This window comes from Mobula birostris, chromosome 9 (assembly GCF_030028105.1).
Source record: "Mobula birostris isolate sMobBir1 chromosome 9, sMobBir1.hap1, whole genome shotgun sequence".
NCBI classification, from domain to species: Eukaryota; Metazoa; Chordata; class Chondrichthyes; order Myliobatiformes; family Myliobatidae; genus Mobula; species Mobula birostris.
This window is the reverse complement of record NC_092378.1, coordinates 11,485,489-11,511,323: the sequence shown is the minus strand read 5'-3', so window position 1 is coordinate 11,511,323 and position 25,835 is coordinate 11,485,489. Positions and strand designations below refer to the sequence as shown.

General features: G+C 40.7%; 1 protein-coding gene across 4 annotated transcripts in view; it reads left to right on the top strand.

Moving 5' to 3' along the window:
• Positions 1-521: 521 nt before the first annotated feature.
• Positions 522-25,835, top strand: part of lrriq1 (leucine-rich repeats and IQ motif containing 1) — a 172,877-nt gene continuing 147,563 nt past the window's right edge. For 3 of the 4 annotated variants that reach the window (XM_072267486.1, XM_072267485.1, XM_072267487.1), the window contains exons 1-5: positions 522-589; positions 7,669-7,812; positions 9,207-9,312; positions 12,101-12,195; positions 16,910-17,027. In XM_072267486.1, the coding sequence (XP_072123587.1) occupies positions 7,675-7,812; positions 9,207-9,312; positions 12,101-12,195; positions 16,910-17,027 (457 nt within the window). In that variant the 5' untranslated portion in view covers positions 522-589; positions 7,669-7,674. Of the gene's footprint in view, positions 590-7,668; positions 7,813-9,206; positions 9,313-12,100; positions 12,196-16,909; positions 17,028-25,835 lie in introns of those variants that run through there. The other variant, XM_072267488.1, reaches the window with a different exon arrangement.

Genomic DNA, 25,835 nt, shown 5'->3' with positions numbered 1-25,835 from the left:
ACCATAAACGCTACCTGGGCAGGGCGAAAAGCATTATCAAGGATGCATCTCACCCTAACCATGGACTTTTTACTCTCCTCCCATCCGGTAGGCGCTACAGGAGCCTCCGCTCCCGCACCAGCAGGCACAGGAAGAGCTTCTTCCCTGAGGCTGTGACCCTGCCGAACCTCACATCACAGCGCTGAGCAGTATTGCACCCATATTGTACTGTCTCAGTACTTTTATATTTGTATGCTGTGGTACTTTTTACTCACAGTTATTTTGTAAATAACATTATTCTTTGCATTTCTGGTTTGATGCTGACTGCATTTCGTTGGCTCGGCACAATGAGAATAAAGTTGAATCTAATCTAATCTTACAATCACTTGAGGAGCAAGAGGCTGAAATCAGAAACACATCAAACCGAGAAACTGTAATGAACCCAGCGAATTACCGTTTATTGCAATTGTGGTTTACGGCGGTGACGCACGCGTGCACGGGAGGCAAGATGTGCACCGAGCACGCGTGTACGAGCGCGCTCCCGCAACGTTGCTGCCATGGAGACTGATTTGTAGAGTCCTCAAGCACCGGAGCTGATTGCAAGGGCCGGGTAAGTGGAGGGGGGAACTTCAGTGGGTCGCTGGCCATTGCCCCCTGAGGCTGACTCACTGGCTGTCCCGGGCTCTGCTGGAGCCTCTCGATCCCGTGGCAGGGTTACTGACCGGGTCCATGTCCAGAGGCGCCGGACTGGCAGCCTGGAAGAACCGGTTCAAATCCCAACCACCGGTGCTGCCGAGGAGCTTCAGCTCGGCTCACTCCTCAGACCTGAAAACCTGCAGGTCAGCTGCATTGCTATTGGCGACCATTGAAACATTTCTTTCGCTGTGCTCGCTCTCTGTGGCAGGGACATATTTTTCTGGCCCTCTCTGATTATGGGACAAATGCGTGTCTGTGTATCAGTACCCTCACGTTATTTCATTGAGGGCGGGGCTGAAGAGGTTGTAGACCTGTACAACAGAAATGCTGGAACCTGAGGTCAGGTACCTGAGTTAATGGGGTGGGGTGGCCTGGCGGCTGCACCCCTGTTTGCTAATTGCTAACTTGTAAAACTTTTGTTTACCAACCAGCCAGACAGATTATTTCATACATAATTCCGTGTGGGTGGAGAGTACAAAAAAACACATGATACCAAGGTGAGGCCACCTTCAGGGTGGAGGAGCAACATCTTATATTACGTCTGGGTAGCCTCCAACCTGATGGCATAAAAATCGATTTCCCCCTTCTGGTAAAAAAAATTGTTTACCTCCCCCTCCGCTCTTCTATTCCCCACCCTGGCCTTAGATCTCTTCTCACCTGCGTTTCACCTCACCCCCCCCCCCACCACTCCTTCCCTTTCTCCCATGGTCCACTCTCCTCTCCTATCAGATTCCTTCTTCTCCAGCCCTTTACCTTTCTCACCCATCTGGCTTCACGAATCACCATCTAGCTATCCTCCTTCCCCTCATCCCCTCACCTTTTTATTCTGACGTATTCTCCTTTTCTTTCCAGTCCAGAAGAAGGGTCTCAGTCGAAAACGTCAACTGTTTATTCATTTCTATAGATGCTGCCTGGCCTGCTGAGTTCCTCCAGCACTGTGTGCATGTTGCTTTAGACTTACAGCATCTGCGGACTTTCTGGTGTTTATATTGCAGATATAATGTTACATTTAGAGAAAGTGCCGTGCAAGTTGACGAATATAGTGCAAGAGTTATGTCAAGGTATTGTAGATTGAGAGATGATATGAGAGGGCTATTTAGTTATTTTATAACAGGGCAATAGAAGCTGTGTATAATTAGGGAAGAAGGATATTTCTCCTGTGATCTGAATTGACTTCAGAGATGGGCTGTTGCAATAACTGGAATGAGAATCAGTGGTAGGGGACATATCCTCTGATCATTAAGGCTGTGCACAAATATATGGATGTGTATACGATGATGAGAGGCATTGATCATGTGGATAGTCAGAGGCTTTCCCAGGGCTGAATTGACTACACGAGAGGGTATAGTTTTAAGATGTTTGGAAGTAGGTACAGAGGAGATGTCAGGAGTAAGTTTTTTACGCAGAGAGTGGTGAGGACGTGGAATGGGCTGCCAGCGACAGTGATGGAGGCAGATATGATTGGGTCTTTTAAGATACTCCTGGATAGGTGCATGGAGCTTAGAAAAATAGAGGACTATGGGTAACCTGAGGTAATTTCTAAAGTAAGTACATGTTCGGCACACCATCGTAGGCTGAAGAGACTGTATCTTACTGTAGGTTTTCTATGTTTCTATGTCTAATTTGTTGCTGCAAAGGTGATCCAGTTCAAATTCTTGCCCACACTGCTGTCAGTGTGCGATTGCACGATGATAAACACATGATTTCCCTTTGCAATGACCTGACAAGCTAAGTGGAGACACAAGGGACGGTGTGTGCTGGAATCTAAATCGAGAAACAACAGCTGGGGGAGCTCGATGGGTCAGGTGACACTTGGTGAGGGAAATAAAGGGGCTGAGACCCTTCATCTAAACTAACACTATGAAAGAAAGATTGCCATCATGAGGAGGTGAGGGGGTGGGTGAGATTCGTGCTACCTCAGTCCAGATGTAGGCTCTCGACCCAAAATGTTGGCTATCCTTTTGCCTCCACGGCTACTGCGCTGAATTATTCCAGCAGTTTATTTCTTGCAACTAATACGCCACATGCTTTTAGGGCAGATAAGGTTGGACAGTGAGTGTTAGCTCAGACTGTTTGCTTTGGATCTGTATTTGTTGAAATTGAGCCTGTGCTCCTTGGAGTTTTGAAGAATGTGGGATGCCTTTTTCAAGCATATATAAAATTCAAGCTGACTTGTCAAGGTAAATGAGATGTTTTCACTCACAGGGGAAGAAACCAGCAAAGCTGCAAAATAAAAAAACAAACTTCAAAAATGAATTGTGTTTAAATTTTCTTTTCTCAGAGGGTAGTAAATTTTTGGGATATTCTTTTCCACCCCCTCCAAAGATGGGCCAGGTCATTAGATATGTTTAAGGTGGAAACAGTTAAATATTTGAAATACTGAGGATTGTGGAGAAGTGGCAGAGAAGAAAAAATCAGGGCAGCGCAGATGAGCTGTGATCATGTTGAGTGGTGGACAGGCTTGTGGGCCTGGTAGCTTACTCTACTTCCTATTTTCCCCACATTCTTCTGAAAGAATAAAAAGTTAATGCACGCTATCAATTATTTCTTTTCTCCCTGTGGTACATCACTCAGCAAATCCAATAAATACTTATGATGATTTGTAAGGCCTTTAGTTCCTATTGCCAAGAATGTAAGGGGTGGGAAGAATGTAAGGGGTGGGAAGTTTTGGGGGAGGTTGTCGTGGATGAATTTCTCAGATGTAGAAACTCTGCCAAAATGAAACTATAAATCTGTACTAATGGTACTTCCTTTAGCAATCATTTGTTAAATTTGTAGTGATTAGATTGCACTCGTTGTTTGGCAAGGGTTGTCAGCACTTTTGGATTAAATAAACACTTATATCTCTTAGAGTTACACAAAATTGCAGATGCTGTAGTCTGGTGCTAAAGATGTCCTTTATGCTGGTTATTGGAACAAAAGGAGAAAAGCTTTTAATCTAAATTCTAACTTGATAAGCATTTTTCCAGTAACCTCATCAGTTTTTAGGACCTCTAAATGCTTCATTAGAACACAGTCTATAGTACAAGTAGGCTGTGTGGGCTCTCATCCCTTTATTACTGATCTTTTACCCTAGGATCACTCTCCTCTATCAATCCCAAATCTTTGGTTCCCTAAATACAATAGAAAAATCCTCCGCACTATACTTGAGTAGACACTTCCAAAGTTTCACTAGCACTTGAATAAATTTCTTTATTCCTCCCTCTGTGATTCCCTTGTCCATTTGTCCCTCCCCACTATTCTCCCTCCAGACCTGCAAGTGGTCTAAGTGCCTCACCTGCCTGTACATCTCCTCTCTCACCTCCATTGAGGGCCTCAAGCAGTCCTTCCAGGCGAGGCAACACTTCACCTGAGAATCTGCTGGTGCCATGTATTACACCCATTGCTCCTGATATGGCTTCCTCTACATTGATGAGACCCATTGTAAATTGGGGGACTGCTTTGTTGAACACCTCCGCCAAACATTTTAATTCCGATTCCTGTTCCGATGTGTTGTTCCATGGCTTCCTCCTGTGCTAAGATGAGGCCACCCTCAGGCTAGAGGAAGAACACCTTATATTCCATCTGTGTACCTTCCAACCTGCTGGCATGAATATCAATTTCTCCTTCATTGAACAAATCACGCACCCCCCCCCCCCTTCCACACTCTGACCTTTTACTGCTTCTCACCTGCCTCTTACTTCCCGCTGGGTCACCCCCTCCTTCCCTTTCTCCGCTTGTCCACTCTTCCCTACTATCAGATTCTTTCTTCTCCAGCCCTTGACCTTTCCCAGCCACCTGGCTTCACCTATCACCTTCCAGCTAGCCTCTTTCCCCTTCCCCCACCTTTTAATTCTGGTATCTTCCCCCTTCCTTCTCAGCCCTGAAGAAGGGTCTTGGCCTGAAACATCGACTGTTCATTCATTTCCTCAGGTGCTGCCTGTCCTGTTGAGTTCCACCAGTGTTTTGAGTGTGTTGCTAAAGAAATTCCTTCTTATTCCACTCATGAATGATTGATCCCTTATTTTGAAATAGCAAATTCTGATTTTAGTCATCCCAGCCAAGGGAAATATCCCTACATGGACTCTGACAAGCCTCGTAAGAACATTTCAATCAGATTGCCTCTACATTTTTTTTTATATCTCCAGAGAGTATATATTTAATTTCTTCTCATGAGGCTAAATGAAGTCAGTCTGGTGAACTTTTATTACACTGTCACTAATATGTTCTTGGGCATGAAACAAGACTGATACATTATTCCAGATGCAGTTAGCCAGTGCCTCAAATCCTCCTCCAACAGAGGAGTTGTCTTCCTATTCGCTTGCTGTACCTGCATCTTAATTTGGGGACACCCAGGAACACCTGAATGGTGTACATTGCTGACAAAAGAAGGTCCCTGTACTTGAACGATCTCTCTCTCGATGGTGAGAGAAAGTCTGCTGGTCCTTGAGTCAGGGAACTCGGACAAGCGGCGTGGCAGATTGTAACATTGAAACAGTGAGCTGTTTGTATCCCCTCTCGTTGTTGCTTGAGTGATATCTTTTCCTTGCCAGTGAGAGAGAGAGAGACTGTATGAAATGTTGAAGTGTTGGGATGGACAGTAGTTTCTGATGGGCTCTAAATCATGGTCTCTGGTGTCTTTGTTATTGCTTGCATGGTGGGTGCTGGAGTTAAAACTTTTGCTGGAGCAAGTGGGGGAGGCGTGAGGGAAGTGTAGATGTTTTCGCTGTTGCTGCCTGTGCGCAGGTTCTAACATTTCCTGTCATTCATTCTTCTAGTTTTCTTCTGTTTCATGGATGTCTGTGAAGAGTAAGAATTTCAGGTTGTATAGTGTATACATCCTCTGATATTAAATTGAACCATCTGCTATTCAACATATGGTTTAAAAAATGATTAATGTTTCATTTACAATATTATCACCCTTTAACTTCCTCTTGAGATTAGCTGACCACATCCTGTTGCATCTGGTCACATTTTCTCTGCATGCTTCTCATAACTCATTGCTCTTCATCTTCCATTAGTGGACTTGGATGGAGGGGACAAGGTGTAATATCTTAGTCATTGGTCGGGCTCCACCACCAAACCATTTGCTACTCCAGTAGTTACAGCTTCTCAAACTGTAAATGACTAATCTACTCTTAAACCCAGATGCTGGAAATCCAAAGCAGCACACACAAAATGCTGGAGCAACTCAGCAGGTTAGGCAGCGTCTATGGCAATAACATAAACAGTCGATGTTTCGGGCTGAGGCCTTTCTTTTGAAAAGGAAAAGGGAAGATGCCAGAATAAAAAGATGGGGAAGGGCAAAGTAATTAGCTGGAAGATGATAGGTGAAGCCAGGTGGGTGGGAAAGATCAAGGGGTGGAGAAGGAAAGAATCTGATAGAGTGGACCATAGGGAGAAAGGGAAAAGTTGGGGGAAAACTAAGAGGGAAGCAATAGGAAGGTGAAAAGAAATAAAGGTCAGAGTGGGGAAGAAAAGGAAAGGGGTATGGGAAGATTTGCTCAGTCAAGGAGAAATCGATATTTGTACCATCAGATTGAAAGGTATCAAGATGGAAAATATGGTATTGCTCCTCTTCCCTAAGGATGGCCTCATCTTGGCACAAGGGGAGGCCGTGGACCAACACTTTGGAATGGGAATTGGAATTAAAATGTTTGGTCACTGGGAAGTCCCGCTTGTGGAGGCGTTCAATGAAGCAGTACCCCAATTTCCAACCGGTCTCTTACTTCTCTTGTCATGTGTGAAGCCAAGCAGAGCTGCAGAACGGATGATGCTAATGAGAGAGATAATGAGAGACAACGGAGAACCATTCAAAATGCTAATAAGAGAGAAGAGAGAGATTAACGAGAGAGAGACACGTAATTCAGAGTTTGGAGGACCGATTGGCGGGAATTGGTCAGAGGCTCACAGGGTGTAAAGGTATGATCGGTGGGAACCTGGTGTGTGTCCGCCCTTGCCTGGGTGCCGGGTTCACCATGGAAGAATGATCGCATTTGGAATGGAGGGGTCACAGTCGGTGACCACAACGGGATCAGAAGGCATTGAAAGGTTTGCCTGAAACCAACCCTCCCTCCCTACCTACCTACCTACCTACCTACCTACCTACCTACCTACCTACCTACCTACCTACCTACCTACCTACCTACCTACCTACCTACCTACCTATCTATCTATCTATCTATCTATCTATCTATCTATCTATCTCTCTCTCTCTCTCTCTCTCTCTCTCTCTCTCTCTCTCTCTCTCTCTCTCTCTCTCTCTCTCTCTCTCTCTCTCTCTCTCTCTCTCTCTCTCTCTCTCTCTCTCTCTCTCTCTCTCTCTCTCTCTCTCTCTCTCTCTCTCTTCCCCCCCCCCTCTCTCTTCTCCCCCCCCCCTCTCTCTTCTCCCTCTCTTTCTCCCTCTCCCACTCCCACCTCCTTCCCCCTCTCCCTCTCCCTCCCTCCCCCAATGGTACAACATCAGCGATTACTTCAAACTACACTAGACTGAACTGAACTCTGCTTCACCTTAAGACTGGTCATTTTACCCCTAGACTGTGATAGAGCTTGGTTGATTCCTATTACCCTATTTCTGTGTATATGTGTATACTATCATTGCTAACCTGTTACATTTATATCCTTGTGGTTAGTGTACTGTATTACTTATTTCTTTAATAAAACTTTATTAGTTCCTAGTAATCACAGACTCCAACGAGTGTTCCATTTCTGCTGGTTTGACAACCCAGTTACGGGGTACGTAACACTCTTACTCTGTTTTCTGTCCAGTAACACGGCCTCAGAGTAATTTTTTTTCAGTTTTCAATGTCTGGAAAAAATTTCTACAGGATATACTTGTGAATCTTATTGTAGGTAACAGACTTACCTGTGCTGTAAAACAAAATGCTCTTGCTTTGAAGATGTGCCAAGGTTTCCTGTGGATTTCTATGTGGCGATTTTACACCCTGTAGTCATTTTCTCTGCTATATAATTATACAGTTGATATTCAGATACTAAAGTGTATGATTTTAATAGGAAATAATGGATGAAGACAAACTGCTTGAAGAAGCCCTTGAGGCTGAACTAAGCAAGATCCATATTCCTGCATCAGAAATAGAAGAATCTGAGGAGGAAGAATTGGAGGAATCAGAGGAGGATATACTCATTGAATCAGATCCTGTGAGCTTTTAAATTTGTTATGAAATTGCACTTAAGTAAGGGTAGAACATTGAAAACCTTTGATCTGCTTAATAATATCCTCAGTAATTATGATCTGAATGCAAGTGGGACCCTGAGATTCTGGTGACTTCTGGTGTCATTTCAGTATTTGCCTTCTCAGAACTCATATTTTGGCCTCCTATTTCATTTAAGAATGCCGAGGAACAATACATCAAACGTCAATATATCAATACATCAATACTTTGCATTCCTTACTTCACCGCCTTCTGGCTCTTTCTTTAGTTTAAAGTAATTTAGTTAATTTCTGTCTTTGTGACAAACTTAGTAACTGATCTCTATTGAAACACTAGTGTGAGAGATTGTTATGATATTCCATTCATGACAGATCAGAATAATTTTGATGACACTGGAAATTAAAGCATCAGATGTTCAATTGGTGGTCAGCCCATATTGTCCATAGTCAAAAACCCCTGTAAAATGACTTTTAAAGCTTGGCAAAGATTGGCTACATGTTAGTGATTCTACAAACACTATCTTGATCAGTTAAAAAAATAAGTAAAGCTAGTCAAGCATAATTGAGTTGTTTTAAATAAACGCCTTTTTGGAGATATATTCTTGCAGGCAGGCTCCATTAATTAATTAATTAAAACAATTATTGAGATACAGGTCCTTCTGACCCTTGAGCTGCACCACCCAGCAACTCCCAATTTTAAACCTAGCTTAATTTTGAGACAATTTACGATGACCAATTAACCGACCAACCAGTATGGCTTTGGTCTGTGGGGAGAACATACAAACTCCTTATAGACAATGGCGGAATTTGAACTCTTGGTTGCTGGAACTGTAAGCATTGTGCTGACCACTAGGCTTCATCCTTGCATTCTCCCAAGTAATGAATTGCTAAGTCTCTGTTAAAAGGTGAGTGAAAGAAAAGCTATTTTTTTGCTATCAGCTTGTTTAGAAATTGCATAAACTGGCCTAGAGATAGGTCAGCTGACTACCATGACAGACTGTGTGTGTGTGTGTGTGTGTGTGTGTGTGTGTCTGTCTGTCTGTGTGTGTCTGTGTCTGTGTGTATGTTAAGACGTCCTGCAAGAATGTAGACTCTTAAAAGAATGAGATGCAAGCAAATGCTAGTTAATTACATCCTGAACAAATCAATCAGTAAATAGTGGATCTTTTGAACAAAGGTGAAATAGTTATTAATTCTCATGTTCTAATATTTTTAATTGTTGAATTTGATGGTACAAATTGGATGCTACATTTTAAAAAGAAATTTATGATATCATTTGATGTATTAGCAGATTTGATTTCTCTTAAATTGAAGAACTGATTATCCTGTTGGGCTGACCAATATTTTGAAAATTTGATATCAGAAGTTATTTATGTTTTAGGATGCAGATGACGTCCCCACATCTGTCCTTTGCTACTTCGACCAAATTAAGCAAAGAGGAGAGACTGTGGAAAAGATGATTCTCCAGGATTTAGAGCAGCTCGAGTGTAAGTATGTTTAAGTTCGAAGTTAAAAGTACATAACTTATCAAAGTGTGTATAAATTATACAACCTTGAGATCCATCTGCATACAGGCAGCCACAAAATAAGAAACCTGACAGAGCCTAATTTTAAAAAAAGACCAATACCCAACGTGCAGAGAAAAAAAACAAATCAGGTTATGCAAACAATAACGCAAGCATCAGCATTCAGAACGAATTGCACCCATAAACCCGAAGCCGGGAGCAGCCGGTGTAGGACCATGGTCTCAGTCTCAGTTTCAGTCCATCATACAGAGGTAAATCACCGCAAAGCTTGCAGACGTTCAGCCTGGAACAACTGGGCATGACACAGCTTCATTCTCAGCACTGAGGAGAGTGGAGTAAAACGTCACAGAACAGATGTATGAGATTGTCAAGACTTGCTCCCATGCATTTTCACTAATCCCTAGTTTGATAGTAGAATGACTCTGTTGTGGAAGAGATTTCCAGTAAAAAAAAAGTAGTATTCTCTTAAGGACACTATAAGAGTTGCTGCTATTGTAGTGTGAGGAGTAAGAACAGGAGTGGGAAACATTGTCCAAGAAATTCAAAATTAGAACCAAGATCAGCTTTAATATCACCACCATTAGTCATGAAATTTGTTTCTTGGTGGCAGCAGTACGATGCAACACATATTAATAGAGGAAAAAACAGTGAATTGTAATAAGAATATGAATATATATATAATAGTTAAATTAAATAAGTAGTTGGAAAATAGAAATAAAAAAGTAGTGAGGTAGTGTTCATGGTTTCAATGTCTATTCAGAAATCGGATGGCAGAATGGAAGAAGCTGTTCCTGAATTGTTGGGTGTGTGCCTTTGGCCTCCTGTACGTCCTTCCTGATGGTAGCAACGAGAACAGGGCATGTCCTGGGTGATGGATGCCACCTTTTTGAGGCACCACTCCTTGAAGGTATCCTGGATACTATGCAGGCTAGTGCCCACGATGGAACTGACTAAATTTGCAAGTCTTTGCAACTTATTTCAATCCTTTGCAGAATCCCCATCCCCCACCCCCACCCCACACCAGACGATGATGCAGCCAGTTAGAATGCTCTCGGCAGTACTTCTGTAGAAATTTGCTTGTGTCTTTGGTGACACACTAAATCTCCTCAAACTCCTAATGAAATATTGCTACTATTGTGCCTTCTTTGTGGCTGCATGGATATATAAAATTGTGTAATGTGTGAGTAGCTCTTATAATTGTGGGGCTGTCATGCAAAATTTGGTAATGAAAGTGAGTAAGGGCTGATGACTGGGGCCCTGAATAAGGTCTGGCCGTGAAGGTGTAGATATTAGATGCTTAATAAGGACCTGGAGAGATGTTGTTTGGCATCTTTTTAATCTAGTGTGTGGGGAGAGGGAAGGTTGCACGTGGCAATGGGGTGAATTGTTGATCGAAATCTGGGTTGTCATCTTTTGAAGTTCAGCGGTTTGCAGTAAGGACATTTGATCAAAGGGTAATTGTGGATTGGGACTGGGCAATTAGTGAATCAATACAGAGGTAAATTGATGAGTCAAGTCCATAAGGAGTCACAACCTGGAGGGGTTAGAGATTGGGTTAATTGGAGGTAAGATCAATAGTGGAAAGATAAGGACCAATGCTGAGGTGAAAGGACACAAACGTTAAGGAATGAGAAATGAGATGTAATATACTGTAGGCTCACGCTGAAGAAACATAAATCCAGTATATGGTTATCCTTGGAAGGACTATTGAGGACCACTCCCATACATTTTCAACATGATGTAAAACTGTTCTGTATTTGCAAGTTACAATGCACACCAGAAAGTAACACTATTTCATTCTGAGAAAAATCTATTTGCAATTGTTATGTTTTGCTTAATTTCACAGTCTACCTGATTTTGACGATACATGACATTTTACTAATTGAATGAAAGAGGAATGAAAGCTGATTTAAAACAAAAATCACCACTCTTCCATATACTCAAATTTTATGTCTGTAGTTGAAGAAAAAAAGTTTTAAGTGTTAATTTTCTTGTTGCTTCACTTGAAAAGTTTCTGTCAGTTGTTCATGCTTTATTGCTGAACTTCATAGTAATTCGTTAAAAATCAAAAGAGTGAACATTTTCATTATCAAAGCTTTCAAGGACCATATGGGAAGAAATGAATAATTTGTAATTTTTTTCTTTCAATGTGAACGTATTTTAGCTATCAAGTTTCAAGACTGTTCAAGGAATACTTGAAGATTATTGCATTGTAATAATTTTTCATCACAGTTATTTAGGCTTTTTCCTAAGAGCTGAAGGTTGAAAATATTCTCACTTCCAGTCCACTTACTGTATAGTCAATGGATAGAAAACCATATGAAAAAAAGTGTTTTAAATGTTTTAGTTGTCGGAAGTGTGCTGGACATTTTTCTCGACTTCTTATGTTCTGGATGCTGAACTACAAAAGAGTAATTCACTAACTAAACATTATGTATTCTTCATCTTTTACAGCCAATTTTGTAGTACTAAGGTTTATTTAAACTTACATTAAGTTTAAGTTTGACCAGATTTGATTAAGACTCTAGGAAAGCAGCAGACACTTGAGTTTGACAGTTGTATTTTGTCAATAATCCATACAATAATAAAGCACCTTCTTTTTGTATAATCACTATTCACTACACAGGCCCCAAATGTTTACTGAACTCATTATTTTATACCTCAGAATTAGTATTTCTATTGCTTATTTCAATACGGTTTTAAACAACCCATTTTAATGCAGTTCATCGCTTGATCTTTGTTTTGACAGATGTTGATCATTCTGTTCAGAATTGTTCTGAATCAGAAAGGTTGCTAGCATTGGCTTCTGAATTTGGCGAGGACCATTTAAACATGAAGGAGAGGGTAATTCCAATTTTGCTTGCTTATTTTGGAAAATGTCTACACATATATACACTGTTGTTTGAAAATAAGTGGTGTTTGAACTTGAAAATTTGAAACTTTTAAAATTGAAAGTTGTCATGTTAATCTGTGCTTTTCAGCGTTGACAGCAGAGATTTAAATTGTTTCAGAGTAGAAAAATAGTAAAAAAAGTAGTAAGTAAACTGCTTTGACATTACAGTATTTGATACTGATAAGACAAAACTCTCCAAATGTTTTTCACCATTTACAGTGATTTAGTCGTCAGGTATTGGACAGCACTGATAACTTATTAAAGATGTAAAAGTTCTGTACCAAGCCAGCTGCATGTTATATATTACACTTGATTTTTAGACGTTCAGCCCATTCCTATAAATTTCATGCTCCCATGGAGCCCCATTTAACTGTAATCTTTTACAAGTTGTTACAGCTGCCTCTTTGAATCACTGTAGTTGGAAAATTCAGCAGAATTTGTTCTGTAAGTATTTTATTTATATACTGCTACACAGGTGAGGAGGCTTGGTTGAATTTTCTTATCATTTGCAAAAGTTAAAAATGAATTAACAGCATAAGAAAATCTAAATGAACTCACATGACTCACTTGGAGTATTGTGAGCAGTTTTGGGCCCCTTATATAACCATGCCGCTGGATCCGGGAGGGTATGTCCTGAGGGTGGGTCTGGACCTGTGCAACAAAAAATCCATTCACGCACACGCTGTTCCTTTCTGAGGAGTGGGGTATCATCCCACTAACTGACTGAAAGGAACCATCATCATCCTATGGGATGGATAGCCAGAAGAAGGAGATCTAAGAAAGGAAGTGCTGACACTGGTGAGGATTCAAAGGAGGTTCATGAAAATGATTCCAGGATTGAAAAACTTGTCATATGAGGAGTGTTTGATGGCTCTGGGCCTCTACTCACTGGAATTCAGAAGAATGAGCAGTAACCTCATTGAAGCCTATCGAAGTTGAAAGGCCTTGATAAAGTGGATGTGGAGCAGAGATTTCCTATGGTGGGGGATCTAGGATCAGGGGTCATAGCCTCAGAATAGAAGGTCATCCTATTAAAATGAAACTTAGAAGGACTTTCTTTAGACATAGAGTGGTAAATCTGTGCAGTTTGTTGCCATGGGCAACTGTGGAGGCCAAGTCATTGGGTATTTTTAAGGTAGAGATTGATAAATTCTTGATTTATCATGAAGGGATACGGGAGAAGGCAGGAGATTGGGACTGAGAGGGAAAAAAGATCAACTATGATGAAATGGCAAGTAGACTTGATGGGCCAAAGGGCCTAAATCTGTTCCTATATCTTATGGTCTTCATCACAATGACCTTCAGTACAACGAACAGTGTGTATTAATCGGTCACAGGGCTGGTATCAGAATCTAATGTGGTAATTCTTTTATACAACATTAAGGAGGCTACTTTGCCAATTGGACACAAAAAATGACTGCTTTAATGTATGTTTTACTGAATCCTAAAGCTTTTCAATAGAAATACAAATCAATGCATTTTGAAGCTTATCTTTCGTTTAATGCATAGTTATTTTCAACTGTGTGAACATTTATTTAAGTATGACTTTTTATCTTTTCGCAGTTTAATGACACTTCTATATGAAATCTAATATAACTAATGCATGTGACTAAAATTTCTTTCTAAACCAACAATAACAACAAAAAATTAGTCTACAGTCTAATCATCACTCACATTCATACTGTACTGTCTTGAAAGACTTTTGTTTGTGGTTGGGTCACTGAATGAAAGTCCATGAATAAATGCAATGTTCTGTGCTGCCATTTAGTTATCCAAAAGTGTTATTTGAAATGGCTGTGAAAAAGAAATCTATCCTCCCTTTAAAACTAACAGAGGAAACATAGTGGCCATGAACAATGCTTGGCGTAATAAAATTGACTGCAGATTGATAGAATAATAAATGGCAATTATAACTTAGTCCAAACACTGTTTTGACTTCCACTGATTTTTGATATTAATTACATTCTATGTTCGAATAGAATCAAAGTGGCTATTAACCTCAGAGAATAGTACTTCATCTTCTTTCGGGAGATGTTGAAGTCCCTGGAACAAAGCTTAAGATAATCAACTTTTTTCTCCATAGTTGATTTCTTTATTTCCTTTCTTAAAATTTTTTCTCCTCTGACTTTGACTACCAGTATTTGAAGCAGTTGTTCCCTTGATGACTTTGGGCTACACCCTGTTACAGATATTCTCACTTCTGTCTCCATCCATACCCCTCTCTGTAACATAAAACATGTTCTCTGTTCCCTTTTTTTTAAGCTGGCTGGTGGTGTAGTGGCATCTACACAAGACTTCGAGGTGAGTGCTCCCATGTTTGAATCTGGCCAGCTCCTTGCACGCTTCCATCTGTGCAGAGCTAACAACTCAGCCTCATAAAGAACAACCAGAAATGCTAAAGAAATGACAAAGTTGCTGTCGAGTGTGCACAAGGTGCAGAAAGGAACAACAACTATTCCTGTTTTGATGAATGGTGTGTCTGATCATTTTTCACAGGTCCTGTTTAATAGTGGGTGGAAGTTTAGGCCAGTAAGTCAGTAGGTGAGGCAGATCTAGCAAGGGCTGTGAAAATCTGTGAATTTTGATAGATGGAATTCATGAATAGTGGCCCTGAAGGATAATTGGCAAAGTAGCTTCCTTAATGGGAACTGGCGTCATCTGGGTTCCCAAGTCTGGCCTGCGACCTATTTCGGAATGGCACCTTAAAATAATGCAGAAGGAGATTTCATAGATATTGTTCATCTATGCTGTCATTTAGGTGAACTTGAGAACAGCCTTGACCATGTATGTTCTATTGAAAATCTTGATAATGGTTGTTGAGCATACATTGTGTGTTTTTGGTTCCCACTGTCCATATTTGGGATCAGGTGCACAGAGGACTGGGAACAAAAACAATGCAACTTTCGTGATACATCTGATTTTAAACCATAATCTGGTTGGATAGTTTTGCGAGATTTAATGAACTTTCTAATCAATGTTCATTCCAAAAATGATGGTGTTGGTTTGATAGCAGTGATGTCATTAGATAAGGTGTTTACTTTAGATAATCTTTGTGGAGATATCTTTGCCTGATATTTGTGTGGCAAAGTTCATCATTGTAACTCTTCCGCCAAGTGTGTACACTGTATAAAATGTGGCACCATGTAATCTGTTTTATAGGTGAATATGTTATATGTGAGATCCTAGTTTAGGAATATATTCTAGACAAAAGAAAATGTTGGAAGTAGCTAAATAGTGTCCTTGTGATAGGGAATTCAGTGTGTTGTATCTGCTGTTACAGATGACAACTGAAGGTAAAATTGAAAATACAGAGGAACTGTATTTAAGAAGAGGTTTGAAACTGCTGAAAAGACAGATTAAGACACATCTCCAACAATGTGTGAAATTTTGGCAGTGGGTCAGGAATCCCCACAGTACAAACTGCTTTTAACTGAGATTTGATTATACTGCAAAAAAAAGTATATTAAGATCTGCATAGTTTGATTAATATTGTATTGTATGATATGACAACAGACTAAACATGAAATATATAGCTTATTTATTTATTTATTTATTTATTTATGCATGCTCAGCATAACTAACTTTTCAATTTCTAGATACACTTACATTTACATTTCTTCCCCTCACAGATATCAGGTATGAGAACACTTCCATCAAAATATAGACATCACCACAACATCCTATACAAAAGCCCTTATTAGTATAGCAGACAGGTTTACATCTACATACTGCAGAAAAGGTTGCCATGCTTTATGAAAACTATTTGTTTTTGAGTGTACCATACATGTCAAAAAGTCCAAAGGAATGTATTCCATGATTAATTTACGCCAACCAAAAAGTCCAGGGGCCTTATCGGATATCCAACAAAGTAAAGTGTTCTTCTCGCACAAAAAGTCAGGATGTTAAAAAGTTTTTTCTGATGTGCATTAATAATACGACTGCTGGGTAGGCCTAAGAGAAAAGACACTGGGTCCAGCTCAAGCTCCATCTTCAGAATCTTTTCCATTTCACCCCAAATATCACTCCAGTAGGCCTGAAGTTTGGGACAAATCCAGAAAATTGAGGGCAACACAGCGAAAATATCACCCTTCACTCCAATAACCGGCAGTCCAGATTTTCAGTCTGGCATAATGGATTCTGAATTTAAACTTCGGATTTCTAAGGGTATTCTTCATCTAGGAGATTTGTTTGATGAAGGAACGATGATGTCTTTTAGTCAAATAGTACAGAAATTTAACATACCGAACAAGGATCTTTTTCGTTTCTTTCAGATAAGAGATTATATACAGAGAAAAAACATCACTGTTAACTGATTTCTATAGTTCTGACATAGAAAAAAGGGTGTTTTGTTCTAAGGGTGAAGTCTCTATTAGTACTTTTTACAGCATCCTGAGGGAATGTTCTTGTGGAGAGGCTGAGCATCTGGGAAAGGTCTGGGAGGAACAATTGGGAGTAGAAATTACAGCTGAAACATGGGAAGATATCGGTGATAGTGCAAAGAAGATTTCAGTTTGTAATGGAACTAAAGCATTGCAACTCAAAATTCTGCATAGAGCCCATCTGACTCCAGATCATCTCTCGAAATTTAAGACGGGGATTTCTCCAATGTGTTCTAAATGTAAAGTAAATACTGGAAAATATATAGCTTTTAATTGTTTTCTCTAGATATTAGCCCAAATAGAAGAGGAAGAACAAAAAAAAGACATGGAACTTCAAAAGAACATAGACGCTGATGTTCAAGTGAAGAAAACTGATCAGCCTCTAGAGGATGAGGAAATTTCAGGTAAATTGGTATTTTTTTGTGTATCATGCTATAATTGATTTTGTATTGTAGGGTAATGTAATGGATGGAAACATATGCATAACTCACAACCGACAGTGTATTGGGGTTCACTTTAGGCTGATCTGACTTGATGATGTAATTACATGAAGTTTTTTTCATCATGTTTTATGTTCTGTGTTTGGAGGACAATAAAGGAGTTGCGGCAGTTTCCCTTTAAACATAAAATGCCTAAGCCATTTTATTTACGAAAACCTGCGTTGGTGATCCTGATGCTTTAGGACAATTCCAGAGTTACTCAACATGTCAGCCAATGCAGTCGCTTTGAAACTGACGGAATTTTAGGAGCAAAATGCCATTGCTTGGTTTGTACAGGTTGACACCCGGTTTGCACTGTGAGAAATATCAGCGGATGGCACCAGATATTATGATGTAGTAGCATTGCTGAACAGATCCACGGCAGCAAGAGTGGTGAGTCTGCTTGAATACCCAGCTGAACATGGTAAATACTGGTCACTGAAAACTCATCTTTTACAGACACTTAGATTATAGGTGTCTGAGCGTGCCAAGCAGTTGCTGTCCTTGCCCGGCCTGGGAGATTAAGTCAAGTCAAGTCACTTTTTATTGTCATTTCGACCATAACTGCTGGTACAGTACACAGTAAAAACGAGACAGTCTGTTTCAGGACCATGGTGCTACATGAACAATGCAAAAACTACACTGAACTACATAAAAAAACAACACAAAACTACACTAGACTACAGACCTACGCAGGACTGCATAAAGTGCACAAAACGGTGCAGGCATTACAATAAATAATAAACAAGACAATAGGCACATTAGAGGGCAGTAGGTTGGTGGCAGTGTAGGCTCTGGGTATTGAGGAGTCTGATGGCTTGGGGGAAGAAACTGCTACATAGTCAGGTCGTGAGAGCCCGAATACTTCGGTGCCTTTTGCCAGATGGCAGGAGGGAGAAGAGTTTATATGAGGGGTGTGTGGGGTCCTTCATAATGCTGTTTGCTTTACGGATGCAGTGTGTGGTGTAAATGTCTCTAATGGCCGGAAGAGAGACCCCAATAATCTTCTCAGCTGACCTCACTATCCACTGCAGGGTCTTGTGATCCAAGATGGTGCAATTTCCGAACCAGGCAGTGATGCAGCTGCTCAGGATGCTCTCAGTACAACCTTTGTAGAATGTGGTGAGGATGGGGGGTGTGAGATGGACTTTTCTCAGCCTTCGTGGAAGGTAGAGACGCTGCTGGGCTTTCTTTGCTATGGAGCTGGTGTTGAGGGACCAGGTAAGATTCTTCACCAGGTCAACACCAAGAAATTTGGTGCTCTTAACGATCTCTACAGAGGAGTTGTCAATGTTCAGCAGAGAGTGGTCGTTCTGTGTCCTCCTAAAGTCCATAACCATCTCGGTCCATGGAGTCGTCTGTTGAACGGTTGGGACGGTATGCGAACTGCAGGGGATCCAGTGAGGGGGGGCAGCAGGGTCTTGATGTGCCTCATGACGATCCTCTCGAAACACTTTATGATGATGGATGTGAGTGTGACGGAACGGTAGTCGTTGAGGCAGGACACTGAAGACTTCTTCGGCACGGGGACAGTGGTGGCAGCCTTGAAGCACGTAGGAACGACGGCGCTGCTCAGGGAGATGTTGAAGATGTTAGTGAGAATCTCAGCTAGCTGGTCTGCACATCCTCTAAGCACTCTGCCAGGAATATTGTCTGGTCCAGCAGCCTTGCGTGCTAGGACCGCCATAGCTAATGGATCGCATGTTGTCTCTCCTGGGAAATCACCATCCTTGTTTTATTTTTAAAGAGCTCTTCACGCAGCAAATGTCTGATTAAGTTTGCATAGCCCTCGCTAATACACCTGTGAAAGACTACAGGGAGCTTGATAAAATGGCTGATAGTCTACGCTCAACCAGGCAGCAATGCATAATTCCTCTTTCTTTCCCCACCTCACTAAGCCCAGTCTGCAGGGCCTCCAACACGGGCACGACTGTGGCTGCGAAATCAACACAGCGGGTCTGTTATTTTTGCCATGCTCGCTTTGGTACAAATGCTAGGAAGTGCCTTGCAGCTTCGACTGTGCAGCTATATAGGGACATCAGAATTCTGTGAACACTGTGGGTTCCAGCTGCCAGGGTCGTCTACTGTTCATTATGGACATCCTTTCAGGGCGACACTTCTTTCATTTTCATTTTTAAATCTTTTTATTAATTATTATTGAAAATCAACAACAAAAAATACATTAAAATAATCAAGTCAATATATCAATATATATAATGAGTCAAACTATTAACCAAGCTAAACATTACATCAATAATAATAATAAAAAAAATGTTAAAGGTTTTTTTTGGAAAAAAGAAAGAAGGAAAAAAGACCACCTGCTAACTAAAACAAAAAAACCCTGCTAACAAAAAAAACAAAAAAAAAACCATTTGGAGCACAAACCCGGAGCTATACGCCATACAAGCTTCCGTAAAAAAGACATCATTCCGCCAACCAAATCCATTTACCCAAGAATCAGAAGGAGACCATCTTAATTAACTCAAATCAAATGATAGTAGCGGGCAACAGAGTCCCACCTTTTCTCAAAGTCAAATCGAGAATCAAAAGTTTGACTTCTAATTTTTTCCAAACTAAGACATAGCACCACCTGAGAGAACCATTGTATCAAAGTGGGAGCAGAAGCATCTTTCCATTTTAATAAAATAGCCCTTCTAGCCAATAATGTAACAAATGCAATTACATGTTGGTCTGATATAGAAATACCATGAATATATTGAGGAATTATTCCAAACAAAACTGTCAATTTATTAGGTTGTAAATTAATTTTTAAAGCTTTAGAAATTGTAGAAAAAATCGATTTCCAAAACTATTTCAATATAGAACCCGACCAAAACATATGTGTCGATGTAACTATCTCAGTTTTACATAGAAACATAGAAAATAGGTGCAGGAGTAGGCCATTCAGCCCTTCGAGCTTGCACCGCCATTCAGTATGATCATGGCTGATCATCCAACTCAGAACCCTGTACCTGCCTTCTCTCCATACCCCCGATCCCTTTAGCCACAAGGGCCATATCTAACTCCCTCTTAAATATAGCCAATGAACTGGCCTCAACTGTTTCCTGTGGCAGAGAATTCCACAGATTCACCACTCTCTGTGACATCTATCACACTGACTATTAACATTAGGAAATATTTTAGACAGTCTGTCCTTTGTGAAGTAATAACGATGTACACTCTTAAATTGAATTAGAGAATGACTGGCGCAAATCAAAGAAGAGTTAACCAACTTCAAAATTTGCAACCAATCCTCTGTTATCAAGGTCATGTTAAGCTCTCTTTCCCAATCTTGCTTAATCTTAAGTAAAGGATAATTATCCTGTTGTAATAGTAAATTATAAGTTTTCCTAATAAAACCTTTCACTAAAGGGTTCATTTTTAAAATAATGTCTAACAGGTCAGAATCTTGTATATATGGAAAATTACTTAAATATTCTTGTAAAAAATGTCTGACCTGAAGATATTGCAAAAAGTGTGAGTGTGAAAGAGAGTATTTAGTTACTAATGTCTCAAAGGACATCAATCGGTTTTCTTGAAACAGATCCATAAAGAAATAAATTCCTTTATTCCTCCAAAGAGAAAAGGTAGAAAAGGTTTAAATAAATAGTTTTGATAAATTAAACTAAGAAGGTTAAATCTTTTTAAGATTAAAGAACTTACGAAACTGGTACCAAATTCGTAATGACTGCTTAATCATAGGATTTATATTTAAAATAGAAATTTTGGCTAGTTGTACGGGTAAAGAAGCTCCTAATAACGAACTTAAGTAAAATTGTTTCACAGCTTTCAATTCCAGATCAACCCATGGTGGTCGTTGATTTTTATCGGTCCAATATAACCAAGAACACGCATAACGTGTATTAACCGCCCAATAATACGTTCTTAAATTAGACAAAGCAAGACATCCATCCTTTTTTAAATTTTGTAAATGACATTTTCCAATTCTTGGCCTTTTATTTTTCCAAACGGAAGTTGAAATAATGGAGTCAACCTGATCAAAAAACTTCTTCGTTTAAAAAAAAGGAATATTTTGAAATACATATAAAAATTTTGATAAGATCATCATTTTAACTGCATGAATTTGACCAACTAACGAAAGGGTAAGAGGATTCCATCTAGAAAATAATTGCTTCATAAAATCCAGTAAGGGAACTAAATTAGCTCTGTAAAGGTCTCTGCGGGCATGAGCTAGTGGACCAGTTGTGGAAATGTGGTGCTTGACCCCATCAACTACAGTTACAACACATGGGGTCAAGCACCACATTTCCACAACTGGTCCACGAGCTCATGCCCACGGGCATAGACTCGACCCAGAAAAGCTGGCAACCACAAGGCTGAGTTTGTCAACATGGAAAGGATCGGCATTGTATGCAGGTCGAATAGCTCCTGGACTTCACCCCTCCATATGATCCCTAAGCCGGATGTTGGTTACTCCCCGTGTGATGATTATTGACGTCTTAATGAGGTTACCATCCCCGATCGTTACCCAGTCCCACATATCCAAGACTTTTTTGCACATCTAGTGGGAAAGTTAATTTTTTCTAAAGTTCCTTAGTTAGGGGCTGCCATCAATGCCAGTATGCTCGGAGGACATTCCCAAAATGGCTGTGATAACCCCATTTGGCCTCTTTGAGTTTCTGTGCATGCCGTTTGGGCTGAAAAGTACAGCATGGACTTTCCAACTCTGTATTAAAAGACTTAGATTTTTTTTTTGTTTACCTGGATACCATAATTGTCACCGGTGCATCCAAATCCGAGCATGCACACTGCACCCTTTTCAAGTGCTTAAGCCGACATGGTTTGATTATTAATCCTGCTAAATGCCAGTTTGGGTTGTCAACCATTGAATTTCTCGGTCATTGCATCTCCACAGAAGGTGCAAAACCTTATGGATTTCTCACTACTAAAAAACTACAAGAGTTTTTAGGTACGGTGAATTTTTGTCACCGTTTTGTCCACCTGAAAGGAACTAATGCGAATTTGGCCGCGAGGTTCTCGGCCTCTAACTGGCTGTCCGCCATTTTTCTTTTCTTCTAGGGGGTCGTATTTTCAGTGTTCGTTGACCACAAAAACCTCGTGTATGCGATAGTCAAAATATCAGACCCTTGGTCTGCATGGCAGCAACACCACCAGACATACATATCAGAGTTCACAACTGAGGTACAACACATCAAGGGGAAAAATACTTTTGTGATTGACTGCCACTCATGGCCAGCTGTTGAGGCCGTACACATAGGGGTTGACTAGGCTGGCATGGCAGCCAACCAAGCTGCTGATCCAGAGGTCCAAACTTACCGAACAGAAGTCACCGACCTGTGGTTGGCTGGCATTAAGTTCAGGGAAGCTAGGGTTTCTCTCCTGTGTGATGTCTCAACTGGTCGCCCTCACCGCAGACTGGAGGTGTACTATTTTTAACTCTATTCATGGCTTTTTGCATCCAGGCTAGAAAGCCTCATAGACTGGTTGCACCAAAGTTTGCGTGGCATGGCCTTAGAAAGGACGTGCATGATTGGAGAGGAGCATGTTGAGTGCCAGTGGGCAAAAATTAACGGTCATATTCAGGCACCATTGGCATCTTTTGAGATCCCTTAGCCACAGTTGGTCCATGTCAACGTGGACCTGGTTGGTTCTCTTACCCCCTCCTGTGGTTTCAGGCACCTCCTTAACATGTTGGACCACACCACAAGGTGGCCAGATGTCGCCCCATCTCACATCGATGAGGGCCGCAGACGTGGCTCGGGTGTTCATCAGCACCTGCGTCTCTCAATTTGGCACCCTATCTGATATTTCCTCTGATTGGTCCCCAATTCACATCAGATCTATGGGCTGCAAGGGTCCAGAACCTTGGCAGTAGGCTACATCACATACCTGGAGTCCAATGGCCTTTGTGAGGATTTCACTGCTTCTTAAAGGCTGCTCTGAGGGCTTCCCTGACGGATGAGTGTCGGCATAATCATCTACCGTGGGGCCTGCTGGGTCTCAGAACAGCTCTGAAAGAGGACCTGCAGTCATCCACAGCTGAGTTGGTATATAGGCAGCTGTTACGAGTGCCAGGTGATTTTATCCCCAACACTTCAACCACCTGGTCGGCCTCTCAACAGCATTCCGCCCTCGTCAGTAAATTCAATTCCTTTGCACTTATTCCTACCTCCCATACAGCGTTCCTGTTGACTTTATTCCGCCTCGTTTGTTTTTGTCCGCCATGATGCACACCAACGTCCTGTTCCTCATTTTGGAATAGAGAGAAAAGATTTCTGGCATAGATAAAGAGGGGGTAAACCTGAATGCATTTCGGTAGCTCGCCTTAAGCCGGGCTGCCAAGATTTGGAGGATTCTGCTACCATGCCCTGCTGTCACAACGTGACCATGGGTGTGTCAGCACACTTCTGGATGAGCCAGAGGCACTTGCTGTTACTCCACCCATAGAACATAGGACCCGAACCGGGTAGCTCATCTGAGCTCCAGGCAGGCTCACAATAGCGGTTTAAGTAAATTCTGGGGGCACCTGTGTAGGCTAATGTAATGGATGGAACCATGCATAATTCACTACCACTGACATTAGTTGGGGTTCCCTTTAAGAGGCTGGTCTGACAAGATGATGTAATTACATGAAGTTCTTTTACCAGGCTTTATGTTCTGTGTTTGGAGGACAGTAAAGGAGTTGTTATAGATTTCCTTACACTTAAAATGCCTCTGCCATTTTAAGACCATAAGACAATAGGATATAGGAGCAGATTAGGCCATTTGGCCTATCAAGTACGCTCCGCCATCTCAGTCCCAATCTCCAGCCTTCTCCCCATATCTCTTCATGCCGGGACCAATTAAGAATCTATCAACTTCTGCCTTAAATATACATAAAGCCTCCACAGCTGTCTGTGGCAAATAATTCCACAGATTCACCACTCTCTGGCTAAAGAAATTCCTCCTAATCTCCATTCTAAAAGGATGCATCACTATTCTGAGACTGTCTCCTCTGGTCTTAGACTCTCCCACCATAGGAAACTTCCTCATCACATCCACTGGTTTCAATATAGTCACTCCTCATTCCTTTGAATTCTAGCAAATACAGGCCCAGGGCCATTAAATATTCTTCATATGAGAAGCCATTCAATCCGGGAATCATTTTCAGGAACCTCCTTTGAACCCTCTCCAGTTTCCACACATACTTTCTAAGATAAGGGGCCCAAACTACTCACAATACTCCAAGTGAGGCCTCACCAGTTCTTTATAAAGTCTCAACATTATATCCTTGCTTTTCTATTCAAGTCCTCCTGAAATGAAGCTAACATTGCATTGCCTTCCTCATCACAGACTCAATCTGCAAATTAACCTTTAGAGAACCCTGCACAAGCACTCCCAAGTCCCTTGTTTTTCTGTATATTCTCAGTTTTTCTGTATATTCTTTCTATTTAGAAAATAGTCAATGCTTTCATTTCTTCTACCAAAGTACATGACCAAACACTTCCCGACACTGTACTCCATCTGCTATTTCTTTGTCAATGATCCTAATCTGTGTAAATCCTTCTGCAGCCTCTCTACTTCCTCAGAACTACCTGCCCTCTACCTTTCTTCATATCATCTGCAAAAGTCGCAACAAAACCATCAATTCCATCATCCAAATCATTGACATATAACGTAAAAAGGATCTGTCCCAACACAGACCCCTGTGGAACACCACTAGTCACCGGCAGCCAGCTTGAAAAGGCTCCCTTTATTCCCGCCCTGCCTCTTGCCAATCAGCCACTGCTTTATCCATGCTTGAATTTTTTCTGTAATACCATAGACTCATAGTTTGTTAAGCAGTCTCACGTATGGCATCTAGTCAAAGGCCTTCTGAAAATCCAAGTACACAACATCGGCCAATTTTCCTTTGTCTATCCTGCTTGTTATTTCTTTAAAGGATTCCAACAGATTTGTCAGGCAGGATTTCCCTTGAAGAAACCATGCTGACCACGGCCTATTTTATTTATGAAAGCCTACAATATTGCTGTAGTGGTAAACTATACAATATATGAAGGGAAGCATTAATCAAGATCCTTTGTGTTGAATTTTAAACTGTCGTCTCAAGTGCAAAGCTTTGAGAGAACACTTCTGTAAAACTAAATGTACCAGGAGCTTGTAACAATATTAGTTTTTTGTCTCACGTTTATAAAAGGACAGATGATTGGGGACCGATGACGTGAAATTATCACAGAGGCAGAACACATGCTTTATTTATTGCCTCGCCCAAAGAACCTTTTACCTATTAGTTTTGTTTTTATCCTCTGCAGCTTAAAAAAACTTTTTTTTTAAATTTGGGATTAATTTCTTTTGTGACAAGTGTGACTACTTCAGCACTTTATACTCAACGTTTATTTATTAATTCCTATTATCTTGGCTTCATGAACTGATAATCTGTTATTTTCGTTTACACCTAAACCTGCAATATCTTTCCAGTATATTAGTTTCTTTGATGGATTTCTTGTATTTCCAGTATTTTCTTAATTGTAAAAAAAAATGTTCCATTGAGAAGTTGGTAAGAACATGAGACAACGTAATTGAAGACTTATAAATGAAAGTGTTAATTAATGATGTGAATCTAAGCATTCAATGATAAGTTAATAGAAATTAAATTACTCTGTCATACTGGAAACTTGGCCTCAAAATAATTGGCTATAGGATGGACTAGCTTGAAGTTTAAAGTAAAACTGTGAACGAAAACACACGAAGTAGACAGACACAGATTTGTTT